The 13,038-nt window shown below is 53.1% G+C and overlaps 2 protein-coding genes across 2 annotated transcripts; both read left to right on the forward strand.

Annotated features, from left to right (window-relative positions):
• Nucleotides 1-1,282: 1,282 nt before the first annotated feature.
• NCLIV_030100 (putative zinc finger DHHC domain-containing protein) lies at nucleotides 1,283-3,599 on the forward strand (the record flags this gene model as incomplete). Its single annotated transcript, XM_003883206.1, has 2 exons — nucleotides 1,283-1,633; nucleotides 1,968-3,599. 2 exons carry the CDS (start codon nucleotides 1,283-1,285, stop codon nucleotides 3,597-3,599), a joined length of 1,983 nt encoding a protein of 660 aa, XP_003883255.1.
• Nucleotides 3,600-8,087: 4,488 nt separating this feature from the next.
• On the forward strand, nucleotides 8,088-11,758 carry NCLIV_030110 (hypothetical protein; the record flags this gene model as incomplete). The annotated part of the gene is made up of 6 exons (XM_003883207.1): nucleotides 8,088-8,235; nucleotides 8,669-9,110; nucleotides 9,485-9,632; nucleotides 10,304-10,752; nucleotides 10,810-10,972; nucleotides 11,630-11,758. The coding sequence occupies 6 exons, from the start codon at nucleotides 8,088-8,090 to the stop codon at nucleotides 11,756-11,758; spliced, it is 1,479 nt and encodes a 492-aa protein (XP_003883256.1).
• Nucleotides 11,759-13,038: the final 1,280 nt, after the last annotated feature.

Raw genomic sequence — 13,038 nt, forward strand, 5'->3', positions numbered from 1 at the left:
CTCTATGCAAAAGAGAGAGATAGAGAAAACCAACTCTCGCCTGCCGCCCTCCCCCGGAGCCGATTTCGAGGTGACTTCGCTGGCTGTTGTCCTCTTTTCGGGTCTTTTCTCGCCAGAAACTGGAGCCTCGGCTTCTCCTTTAAAATAGAGACAGTGGAACGGAAGAAAGAGAGATTCCGGTCGCCGAGGAGTTTATTTCAAAGTTCCGAAAGCTCGTAGTCCCGCAGTTTAGAACAGCAGAGGGTGTGGTGTGCCTCGTGCCGTTCGCCCCTGCACAGCGACCGCTCTTCACGCGTGCTTCGCTGATTCGCAGCTGGTCGGCAGGTTTCCGGCAACAGAACCTGACTTCTCTATTTTCCACGGGTCTGAAGAAGGAGAAGACTCTGAAGGAAGCGCAAATGGAGGGGAACAGAGAGGAATATCCTCTCCTCACAACTGTACTGCTCTCTGCTTTTCGCACGTGCCTTCTCGAGCGACAAGAGGGCTGAAAAAGCGGCACAGGAAACGCCCATTTGTCTTCTCCCCTATCTAGATCTTGCGCGCCATGTCCCTTTCTTTCTTACGCGATCGAATGAGTCGAGGGGTGGAGACGCCGTGTGCCGAAACGCGTTCGTGTCTGTTTCCTTTTCTACCTTTTTTTTCCTGGCGCTACGCAAGGCTGGCCTCCAAACCTCGCTCGAAGAGCGAGAGCTCTGTTCTCTCAATGGGTACCTTCTCCTGATCTAGCACTAAACGCTCGGCCCGCCTCACAAAACTCCCTTGCTGCTCTCCGGTGATGCCTTCCTCTCTGTTCATCCGTAGCTGACGCCTACACATCTGCCTGCTTTCCACCGTTCTCTCCTCGTCCTTTCCTCTTTGTCTCCCCTCTGTCTCTCTTTGCCTTTCCGTCCTTCTCTCTCTTTCGCTCCGCCTGTCCTTCCTCTTTGCCTTTCCGGCCTTCTCTGTCTTTCTCTCCGCTTGTCTTTTTTCTTCCGTTTCGTTCTTTATCTCTCTGTGACCCGGCGTTAGTTTTCTGACAATGGCGGCTCAGCAGTGTGAAGACGGTGAGAGGAGGGCGGGGAGGCGTGGAGACAGAAAAGGCAAAGATGAGCGTCTAGGAGAGGAAACAGCTGATGCCCTACCGCCTCAGGCCCGTAGCGCTACTACTCGTAGGGAAGGTATTTCTCCCTCTTCTTTCTCCTCTTCTTCCCAGCCTTCTCGTGAACCGCACCACGCGGCAAGAGCCTCTTCGCTTCTCTCTTCAGACGAAAACCACGACGCACCTGTCTCTCCCTCCACACACATGTCTCCTCCTTTTTCCTCTCCTTCTCCTTCTGTTTCTCTTTCTCCTTCTTCTTCTTCTTCTCTTTCATCTTCTTCTTCTTCTTCTTCTTCTTCTTCTTCTTCTCTTTCTTCTTCTTCTTCTCCTCCTGTTTCTTCCTCTCCTCGTTCGTCTTGTCCTGGCGCTCGTCCTCTCCGTTCTGCTTCTCAGCCCACGGGGTTTTGTCTGTCGCGTTTCCACGCGGGATTTTTGTGGGGCAGAGCGCGAGTCGGCAACATCTGGATCCTCTACCGGAGTGCTCGGCCCGACGGCCTCGTGCTCGTCTTGGGGCCGCACTGGCAGTTCGCCGTCATCATGCTCGGTTTGAAGGCGGTAGGCGCAGAAAAACAAGCCCAGACGAAAAAGACAGAAAAGGCGACAGGACACGCCGCGCGCGATCCCTGGGCACTCGTCCACCCTGTCTCAGAGAAGAGAGGCGCGGGAGACAACCTGGCAGGCGTCTCCCTCCGCGCTGGAAACAAGGCGACATGCATGCACCTTGGTGGTGTTTTCGCGTTCGTCCCCACAACCAATCCGTTCATGGAACTCAAAAGCACTCTCACGTATTGTGTTTATGAAGCGTGATTCGCCTAGCCACCACGATCCGGTTGTTTGGGATCAACTCCCCCTGACTCCAGACGTCCTTTGCGCTGTCTCCTGTGCTCAGGCAATCTGTTGCGCGTTCCTCTTCGTCGCTGGCAGGAACGTGATCACCTCCAGTCGCGTCCTCTTCGCCGGCGGTGCGCTCCTCTGTTCACTGAGTTTTCTCTTCTTCATCTTGACCGTCCTGAAAGACCCTGGAATCCCGCGCATGAAGTCTCCTGTCCCCGCAGCGGTAGAACGGGAGGCGAGGAGACAGGTCGGCAAACGCCAAGACCTCGAGCTCCGGCACCTTGCAGAGGAGAGAGAAAGCAGAGAAGCGGAAGAAGGAAGAGATTTGGAAGCGAAGCGAAAGACGGCGGTCTCTGCTCCGGCTCGCCCTGGGTCTCCCTCTCTCCCTTCTCCCTCGCTCCTTCCGTCCTCTTCTTTTTCTCCTCTCTGTGTGCAGTCTGCTGACGCTTCGAGTCCTCTCCCTTCCTCGCCTCACAGTGGCGTCGCCGCTGTTCCTCAGATGGCCGTTTGCGAGACGAGAGCGACGGCTGCAAAAGAGGAAAACCACCTCCGCACGCTTTCTCGCAGTTCCTGTCCTCAGTCTTCTCCTTCTCCGTCTTCGCTCTGTGCACGTCTCCCTGTCCTTCCTGGTGAGAATGTGTTTCCTGCTCACAGATTTCCCGCGCTGGGGGACCTGGAAAGTTGCTGGGGCGACCAAATGTCTCCGGCGCAACCCGGTGTATGTACACCTCCCGTGGAAGTTCTCGACGGCAACCAGAGAGAGGGAAGAGAGGCAGAGGCCGAGATGGGGGAGCCAGGGAGAGTCTTTCCGCGACTGTTTTCCACGGACCCAGTAACACTTGCCTCGCCCCAACACGAACGTGGTGTACAGACACTGCGTCTTGGCGCGAATGAGAAGGTGTTTCAGGAGCGAATCGCTCTTTCCCAGACGGAATCGTCAAGTTGGGAGGAGACAGGGGAAAATGACGAGGAAGGAGAGGAAGAGGAAGAGGATTTCGAGCGGCACTCAGGATCGAGCAGGGACGCAAAGTACGCTCGGTTGGCATTGAAGAAGCCGCGGTGGGCTGTGAGAGAGAGACAGAGACGGTTTCCCGCTCGTTTTCGACAGTTGCAGAATCGGGGGAGTTACGTGTCGTTTGACCGAAGCGAAGACAACTCCCCGACGAGCAGCAGCTGCGATTCCCGTTCCCGCTCCTCTTCTTCGTCCGTGGAGGCGCTCGAGACTAGCTCCTCTCTCCGTCTGAATGTAGCCTCCGAATCAGGAGCGCACCGATCGGCTCGCACCATGGCCATCCGCCGGCCGGCTTCTCCGCAGTCTGCGGTGTATGGACGCCGCAGCGCGTTGGGGAGGCGTCGCCGGGTGTTTCCGCCTTTTTCGGGCGCGCGGGCCTCGCCTGGTCTCTTTTGTCGCGATTGCCAGATTTTCCCGCCTCCAGGCTCCGTGCACTGCGACGATTGCCGAGTCTGCATTGAGGGCTACGATCACCACTGTCCGTGGACAAGCAAGTGCGTGGGGAAAGGCAACATTTGGGAGTTCCACGTGTGGATTATCTTGTCTCTCGTGACCATCTTCTACTACGGGCTAACTGCTGCCTTCCTCGGACAGGAAGAGAACCCCCGCGAAGGATCCTCTGCAGGAGCTGAGGTGCGCGCAGCCTTCAGAGGCGACCGCGGAGAGGGCGAGTGAAAGGCAAAAGGCGGGAACGGAGAGAGAAAGGGGCGAAGGCGCCGAAAAAGAGGAGAAAGTGAAGGACACGAGAGAAAGGTGTGGAGGAGACAAGAGGGACGGCAAGCCACGTGGATCACGCGAGCATGAAGGACAAAGACGAGACGAAGGCTGTTCCATGGGCACCTCAGACGAGCAGTTCAGAAGCGAGAGCGATGCCGAGAAGTGAGTTTCCTTGCAGAAAACAGCAAAGTTGGAGAGAGGCTAATCGCTTTTTTCCGGAACCTGCACAGATCCCCTAGGCCGCGTGTTTCAGAGAATCCTTTTCGAGACGTCCCCGACATGCGGTGGCGTCTTTCCACCGAAACACACGGAGTTCCACAGATGCAGAATGGACGAGTTTTTGTCAGTCATTTTTGATGCTCCTTTCTGAACCTGGAAATCCTTCCTAAGAGGAGACATCGAGGAAGGCCCGCAGATGCCCAACGCGAGCTTGTCAACACCAATGTACGGACGTGCACTCTGCACGGGCGAAATGCAGACGTCTGTGTGCGTTTTCACGTGTAAGTGTATATCTTTATGTATTTCGTGGGCGTTGTGTGTATATAGATCATTCGGAATTTCTTTTGAGAGTTTATATCTCTGGAGCAGTCTCTGTGTGTGTTTCTCTTTTGGGGCCTTAAGACTTCTTATCAATGTTTTGAGCGCGTGGACAGGCACTGACACGGTGGTGTCGGCGCCTTCTCGCTGAGACTTGCTTGATGAAAGCAAGAGCATCGGTCCTACGTTTTTTCCACTGTGCATGCGCAGCACAGATAGTGCACGGAACACAGGCGAGAGCGGCCTTCTCTCGCAAGATACCCAGGCAGAAGGAATAAAACGGGAGCACGAATGGGTCTCGCCTTCGTGGAGAAACAAAAACACGGAAGAAAGCGACCCAGAGGTGTCGAGGGATTGCTGTGCAAATGGACAGCCTCCAGATAGCGGCTCGAAAACGGGAGAGACGGGACCATTCAGCTTCATTTAAAATGCATATATATATGTATATATATAGATAGATGTGTTTGCATGTTTGTAGGTGATATGAAGAGACGGAAAGACCGAGGAGACAAGCATACATATATCGGATCTCTCTAGTGACTGCAGCCGTAGCTCAAATAGATTGGCATATGTCTACTTGTGCACGCATCCTCGCATGGAGAGAGAAAAATATAGGTGAAGAGACAGCCATATCTATATATATATATATATATATACATATATGGATATTTGCCGTTCCATCTGAATGGCGCTTGCGGTGGGTGACGCGAGATGAAGGTTCGATGAGCACCCCAAGAAGGGCGGAAGAGCCCGGAATAAAGTTCATTCACGGTAGAGCTCTTCCGCTCTTCTTGGAGACTCTTTGTACCCTCGCCGTTTCCAAGTTTTTCCAGCGCCTCCGACGATCTTTATGCTCGTGCGGAGGACACAGTCACACTTTTTTTGTATCGGTGTTGACGAAAGTTCTACCGCAGCAAGTCAGGGATCTCACAAACACTGGTTCTCGAGATCCGAAAGAACGAGAGCACACAAAAGGCTGAGGCAATCAAAATGTTTTCTCTTCTCTCTCCTGTTGGTTGAAGTGTCTTGTTTAGAGATGCGCGTATCTGTGCATATATTTGGTCGGTCACTCTTTCCTCATGTGTAGAAGATGTCTACCGCCCTATACGTCTCTATTGCTACAAACGTAGATAGTCCAACATGTATATGTGTCTCGTTCGGCGTGGCAGAAAGACAGATCTCCGCGACGGGGGGAGATGCGTTGCGCCAAAGGCATCTCTGGTGTATTTCCCTGCTCGCTTGATCCAAAATCTCCCCTTTTCAGAACTGTGACTCCTCCCGGAACCGCCCCCGCCATGCACTTTTTTGCAGCTGTGCGCCGCCTAGAGCGGCCGTCTTTTAGTGACCGCCTCAACCCCCTTTCTTCTGTCGTCCACGCGAACCCTTTCGGCTGCAAGACTGGAGGAAGCAAGGAGCAACGCAGTCGTCTCGGGGATGCCTGGTTCTTTCCTTCGTTTGCTCGGTTCGTTTCGCGCATGCACAGAAAATGTCCCCGCAGGAAAACAGCGCCGTCGTGACGCGCACGCTTCGCGAGACCCACCAAGCAGGCGCCTCCCGAGATTTTTAACAATCTCTCGACAGGAGTCAAAGCACAGGGCGATATTGGCTAAACAGAAGCTGTTTCTGTATAGAGTCGTCGCTCTCTGTTCTGGACGAGAGCGCCGCACGACATCTCGAAGTCGAAACGAATGCGCCTGGTAGTGATATCTGACTGAGTTTTTCCTCTCGCTTTCCGTAGAGAAAAGGAGCAGATTCGGCAGCGTGTGGACTCCATGCAGATTCGCACAGTCTCCTGGGTTTTGAATCTGCGGGTCTCTAGCAGCAAGAAAGGCCTTGTGGATCAGACACAACAAAGCTGAAAAAGAAACCGAGACTTGTCACCTTTATCGCGGGAAACGTCCGTGAAAAAGTGCGGCAGAAAATCGCCGAGGTACGTCTTGTCCGTTCCCAGACGGCGCATTTTGGAAACTTGCTCGGATCTGCTCCAGCACTTTCGAGAGGTAAACGGGGCAAGAAGAGGAAGGAAACGACGCGTGAGGTCGTTTTCTCAGAGCCGGAAACGAGCACAGAGATGCTTTGATAGGTTCGGCTCCTGTGGCGATAAACGTGAACGCCACTCATTCAGATCACACTTAGGTGACCGTCTAGAAACGGAAATTTGCTACGGAAACTCGCCATCTTGCATCGTCTCGTCGAGAACCTCTCGTTCCCCGTTCGGCGGAACATTCTTTTCCTTGAGAGAGATCCGGAGCGAGCGCTCTAGAATCGAACTCGAAAGGTGCCAAGGACTGGAATCTTCATCTGCCGAAGGCAAGAGCTTCCAGATCGCAGACAGCATTTACTGATCAGAGAAAACAAGAGATCTCTTGCATTCCCCTCGGTAACGCAGTTCTCTTCTGTCGAAAGTTTCCTCAACTTTGTGTTCAGTTTAGAATGAAGGCCACCGCACACACTCCTCGAAAACGCGACTTCTCGAAGGCCTTAGTCTCTGTTTGACCTGGTTCGATCTCTTAAGCATTCCCGCTCTCACCTTCGCTCTCTCCTCTGTTCTGCACCAGGAGAGTGAAGCAGCAAGACGTCTGTTTTCTCGTTCTTCCATCTTCCCCGTTACGGGCTGTCTTCCAGTCCGTACGCATCACTTCAGATAAACACACATCCTGTAGACTCGCTTTCTTTTCTGTTCTTCTTTCCTCCTTTCCGGTCTTCGTCTCAGTTACCGCGCACTCTAAATAGGCATCTTGGGGAGACGAGAGGAAGCCTGAATCGCCGTTTCTTTGGCCGTATCTCTTCGGTATCTTTCCTCCCGCAAAGTGAGAGACCGCGCGTGGAAAACACTCCGTCTCTTCTTCTGTCTCGTGGCGCGCCTTCGTTTGCTCTTCCCTCCTTTCCTTCCTATGAGTTTCCCAAGTCCTTCCTTCCTGGAGTCCCCACTGACTGTCTCTTTAATCCACTGTCCCCCTTTGCGACCTTGATGCCGCTTGCAGGACGAATTCCTGCTCTTCCCTTCGCTGTCCTCTTTACGGTCCCTCTCGTCTCTGGTTTGACTCCTTCAGCTCGTTAACCAGAGAAATAGCCGGCGCCTTTCCGTCTGTCTCACGGGTCTCTGCTGCCTTTCGTCTTTCCGTTTCTCTTCAGCGAAGTTTGTCTTCTCTTTTTCTCGCCGTCTTTCATGTGTTTTCCCCCCCGACATACCGTTGCCTCTTCTTCCTCTCTGGTCTTCGCGCACGTGCCGAGATCTGCAGCTACATGCGACCTTTAGAGATCTATCTTCTCGCAGGACCGCACACACAGGCTCCTTTCTTCCACCGCGTTTCGCCGTCTGCGTGCATCTCGAGATGTGAATAACTTTCCTGGGGACGCGGTAGATAGTCCCTGCCATTCCGCTGTGCCTCGCCCCTTTTCCGCAGAAGAGAAAGGCGAGAGCACCAGAACGTGCTTATTTCTTCGCTGTGCGACACGGCGACATTTTGAGCCCAAGCGAGGGACAAATTCCGTCGCCATTGGGGGCCGCATCTTACTTTCCCTTCCCCCCCTTCTCTTCCTGGAAAAAACGCGGTTTCCAGTGGTTTCTTCTACAGTCCTTCTCGATTTCGAGCCATCTGTCTTTGCGAAGACCTCACTTTCTGTTTGACGTGGAAAACGTTGCTTTCCTTGCGTCTCCTGTGTCTCTACACCTGCCGTCCTCTGCCCAGCTCAGAACGCACTCGCGTCCATCTCTCCCGTCTCTCTTGCTCTCTCTCTATTTCGACTGCTCTCCCGCGAGGACGGGCGCCTGTGCCGAAGCCTCGGTTTCAGGTTCTTTGCCTGCCTTCAGTCCTTTCCGGCCTCGCCGTAGCGCGCCTACGCAACTCTGTGCAGGCTCGTTGGACCCTTTTCCCCGCCTGGTTCTTTCTTCTTTGCCTCGCCAAAATGGTGCTCGCCGCCAGTCCTGAGGCGTATCGGAAAGTCATCGAGTATGGAATCAAGAAAACGAAGCTGCGGATCGACCGCCTTTTCCTCCAGGCCGTCATGGCAGGAATCTACGTCGGCATGGCGGGGCATGCATGCACAGCCCTCGGTAGGCCCCGAAAAGGAAGCACAGGAAAGGATCGAAACGGCCTTCTCGGATCGACACTCTCTGCCTTCTTCTGCAAAGCAGTGTCACACTTCTAGGCGACACAAATTCACGCACACGCACATACATATATGTAGAGAGATATATCTGCCGGGGCATGTTTGTATGTATGCGCATTTCCACGTCTATTCCTACATCCGCCTCTACTGTACACAAGTATGGATAGATATCTTGCAGCCAGTGAAGCGCTTGAACAGCGAAACCACTGGCAACAACTACCTTCATATATCGGTGAAATTCAACAGCGTCTCCCTATCTCTCTTCCTCTTTCCCTCTCTGTAGGAATGTATGCGCCTTTTGAGTCTGTTCCCTTTCATTTTCTGTGTTTCCCTGCGTCCACGCTTCCGCGCGTGTCTGTGCCTCTCTCTCGTGGCAGCGGGGGGATATTCGACGGACCCGAAGAATCCTCTGGCGGTGGCGAAGGCGACGCAAAAGTTTCTCTACGCGTCGCTCTTCCCCGTGGCATTCATCGCGATCATCTTCACGGGTGCGGAGTTATTCACGGGAAACACCATGACGATGCTCGTGTGCCTGTTGGAGCGGAGGGTCACCGCTCTCCAACTCCTCGTGAACTGGGTCTGTAGCTTGGTCGGAAACTGGGCCGGGGCTCTCTTCGCCGCGTACTTCCTCTCGTACCTCCCGGGCGGACTGCAGGATGCGGATCACCTCCACTACCTCCAAGACGTGGCCGCGCACAAAACAGCCCACTCTTTCGCCCAGTGCTTCTTCCTCGCCGTCGGATGCAACACATTCGTTTGCCTCGCCGTCTGGTTCGTCATCGCCTCCGACGACGCAGCAGGGAAAATCATGTCCATGTGGTGAGACTCACAGCTCGCCCGGCGCACTGTCTGCTCCGACCCATCCCTTTTTTCACAAAGGCTCCAACGCGCATACCCAGAGGCATGGGTGTACATATGTGCTGGAGTGAGTGCATATATGTGTCCTTCAAATCTCTCGAGAGGGCGTGGAAACGAAACATGCGCATCTGGAGGTAAAACAGTCGATCGGTTTCCGAAGGTTTTCTGCACACGTGGAGCAGGAGTCTGTGTGTCCGAGGAGCAAAGGGCGGGCGTCGTTTCGTGGCAGATGAACTTTGTGTAACGCGCGTTTTTTTTTTGCCTCGGCTTTTCTCGGAGGCAACTGCGCTGAGGTGTTGCGCAAGAACTGAGACGTTCTTCTTTCCTCTCCACAGGTTCCCCATCGTCTCCTTCTGTGTCGCGGGGTACGAGCATATCATCGCGAATTTCTACACGCTCCAGTGCGCCCTCATGCACGGAGTCGGCCCCGGCGTCGGGACGGTGATTGTCAAAAACTTTATCCCAACGCTTTTGGGGAACATGGTGCGTCATGAAAAACGTGCCAAGACTGCGGAAAGACGCAACTTTGCAAACGGATAAAACACAAGAGGATGCAAAGAGAGACACATGAATTGTGTACACACACACATGCGGGGACGTAAAGGTAGAAACAAATGCAAACATGTCTATATGGATATGTAGATATTTATTCATAGGTATGTGAACTGTCAGCTGTGCGCACATGCAAATCCATGCAACAGCTACACAGCCGGTGGTGCATAGTCATCCCGGAAGTCCTGTTTTGTCCCCACAAGTTGAGGAACTCAGAAAAAAATCCCAAAACCCTACGTAAGCCCACATGCCTCCGTTACCATATATATTTATATGTATACTTAGGTATAGATTGCTGTAGAGAGATAGATAAACACGTGTATGGGGATACACAAATGTACTCTACGTATTTATGTAGGAGCCAGGGTACGCACATGTGCATCTACGCCTACCGATCAATGTATGTCTATCCATATATATATATATATATATATATATATATATATATATTATATACTATATATATACATATGACACAGATCGCTGTACACGCCTGCATATATCCTGATGTAGGTTTTTTCTGTCTTTTTCCTTGCTTTTCCTGGAGCTTCACCCTGGCTGTTTGTGTTCGCCTGCCCCTTTCTCCTGTCCCTTTTGTGTAGGTTGGCGGTTGCGGTTTGGTGGGCGCGGTGTATTGGTACAACTTTTACCCGACAATGTGCGTGGTGCAGGAGGCGGGGCCGAGTCTGTCTCTTCCCAACAACCCGTCTTCGTCAGCTCGGCAAGTCGTGGCAGATCTGTTTAGTCGCACAGGCCGCGAGGGCTCGACTCTCGGCGTCGCGCTGTGTGCGTCAGAGTCTGCCCCACGGAACTCGGCTTGCTTGGCGCCTCCCGCAGCGGCCAGCTTCGCGGGGGCTGGGCCAGCTGTCGAGACACTTGAAGGCCGCAGCCCGAACGTGCTGCAGGTCCCTTTGGGGAAGGGTTCGAGTCCGAATCCCGCGGGAAATCTCGCTGAGCCGAGCTGCTCTGTCGCGAGCGAAGACTGCCTGGTGGTGCCGCGAGCGTCCTTCGGCGGCGAGTACCGCCCGCCGCAGCTCGGCGGCTCTGGGGTGTGCGTACACCCGAAAAGTGCTTTCGGATGTGGCGGAGTTTTGTGTCGCGTGCCCAGCCCCGCTGTCGCCGACGCCTTCGCTTCGCCACTTCGCGGGAATTCCAGCGTGCAGAACGGTGCAGGCGAGGCCGACAAACCGCGCGAACAAGAACGAGAGGAACGAGAAATTGGAGCAGAAGAGGAAAAACCTGTCGGCGAAGATCCACATCCAACAATCACTGTGAGTGCGCGAAAAAGACAGAGAGAGATCAAGAAAGAGAGAAGAGGAAAGAGAGAAAGAGAGACTGACGAGGAAGGTAGACCAGCAGAGGCGAAAGAAAGAAGTCAGACACAAGAGCTTGGTCACGTGGATGTGTCCGAGGAGAGAGATGAAGAACAGATTCGCGACGAAGCACAACAGCGGAGAAAAAGTTGATCTAGGAGTGATGTGGCTGAGCCGGAGATCCCTGGCCAAGTGATCTATCCGCAAGGGCCCATGTTCGGAGATTCACAGGACAACAGGCACAGAGAAACACGCAGGCGCAAGCTTTCAACAGAGAGATCCCCACAAAGAGGTGTAGAGACAGTAAAGAGATGAGAAGATGCCTAAATACGAATATATATATATATATATATATATATATATATAAGTATATCCCAATGAACAGGAACTGATACCTCAGTGACGTCGATATCGCGTCTCAGTCTGCAGAAACAGCACGCAAACCTACCTACAAATATTTTTATATATATATATATATAGATAGATAGATAGATAGATAGATAGATAGATAGATAGATAGATAGATAGATAGGTGTGTATTGGATGTGGCATAGATATTCTGCGTATGTGCATGCACCCGGTGGACGATGTTATGCTCTGCTGGTGTTCGGGCAGTTGTCGCTTCCTCCCCCTGAATTTCATCCAAACGTCCCGAGCCACGTCGAGCACGTTTCTGTGGAGGACGCAACTCCTGCAGCGTCTGAGCGCGCCGCGAATGGCGAGAGGCCGGCGTCGAGCAATTGATTTTCGTTTTCTGTCTCTGAAGACGAGAGCGAACGAGTAAAAGACGGAGAGCTGACAAAAGGGGAAGGAGAGGCGAATCGGAAACGAAGGAGCAACAGGCTGGGAAGGCCTAGACGGAGAGTGGAGAACGGGAGACAGGTGTGAGAAGGACGCCTGGCAACAACCAACGGGACGATAGAGAAGCGAACAGAGAGAGGCATGCTTTGGTTTTTCGGAGTCACCCCGTGTTTTCTTTGGAGCGACTCTCTTGTCCAGCAGGATCCGGCCGCTCTGCGTTCTTTTTGTGACGTCGGCGAGGACCCGTTTCTCCCGTTTTCCCTTCTGTTCCTGTTTCGACGGCAACAAGAAGTGAAAAACACATTCCGCCGATCTCTCGTTTGTTTGTTGGCTTCTCGTTTTCTATCTCGCCTTCAGTCTCCTTCCCTTTCTTGTTCGCCGATCTTTGCTTTCTTGCGTCCACTCTGTTTCTGCCTCTCGCGAGTTTTCTCTCTGTTTCCCGTCTCTGTTCCTCCTTGTCTTCCGTGTCTCTCTGCCCCGTTCTGTTCGCGCCCCTCGTATCTCTTTTGTCTCGCTGCTTCCTCGCCCTGTGCCGCCGTCTCCGCCTCCCGTGTCACTCTTCTCGCTTTGCGGGATACAGGAAGCACGTGCATGGTAGATTGCGAGGCTGGGCACGCAGTAGAGAAGAGAGAAATAACACTGGAGGGAGGAAAAGAGATGTCAGAGTGAGGTACACTGAGAACGGAAGCCTGAGGAGGCCGAGCGACTGAACGAAGGCAGAGAGGAGCGGTGGAGACAGGCGACAGCCAGATACGCAGCTTTTTGCCTGCCGCCCTTCCTTTTCTCCCAAAAGCCGGGGAAACCAGGGAATATGCCACTCTGGGCAGAAAAGAGAGATATCCGATACTTCTGTCCACGCCTTTCCGCCTACAAATTTCCTCTGTCGCGTAGGGATCAGTACTCCCTCTCGGCAGCGGCTTCATCGGCGGTGTGCGTACACCACACTTTGCTTCCGTGTCTTTATATACACCTCTATACATTATATATATATATATATATATATATATGTATATATCCATGTGGGCTGAACGCGGGATCTGTTCCGTCCATAATATGAAGAACACATGAAGGCATCTAGACGAAGCCTCTGCAGGCACCTCTGTGTCTACACGCGTAAATGGAAATAACAAAATCTTCAAACGCAAATATCTGGAAGCTATGTACGTCTCTAGTGCGCGTCTCCGTTTTTGTGGCTGTGTGTTTGTGCAAAGAGGGTTTCACGC

Source organism: Neospora caninum, chromosome VIII (assembly GCF_000208865.1).
Source record: "Neospora caninum Liverpool complete genome, chromosome VIII".
NCBI lineage: Eukaryota > Apicomplexa > Conoidasida > Eucoccidiorida > Sarcocystidae > Neospora > Neospora caninum.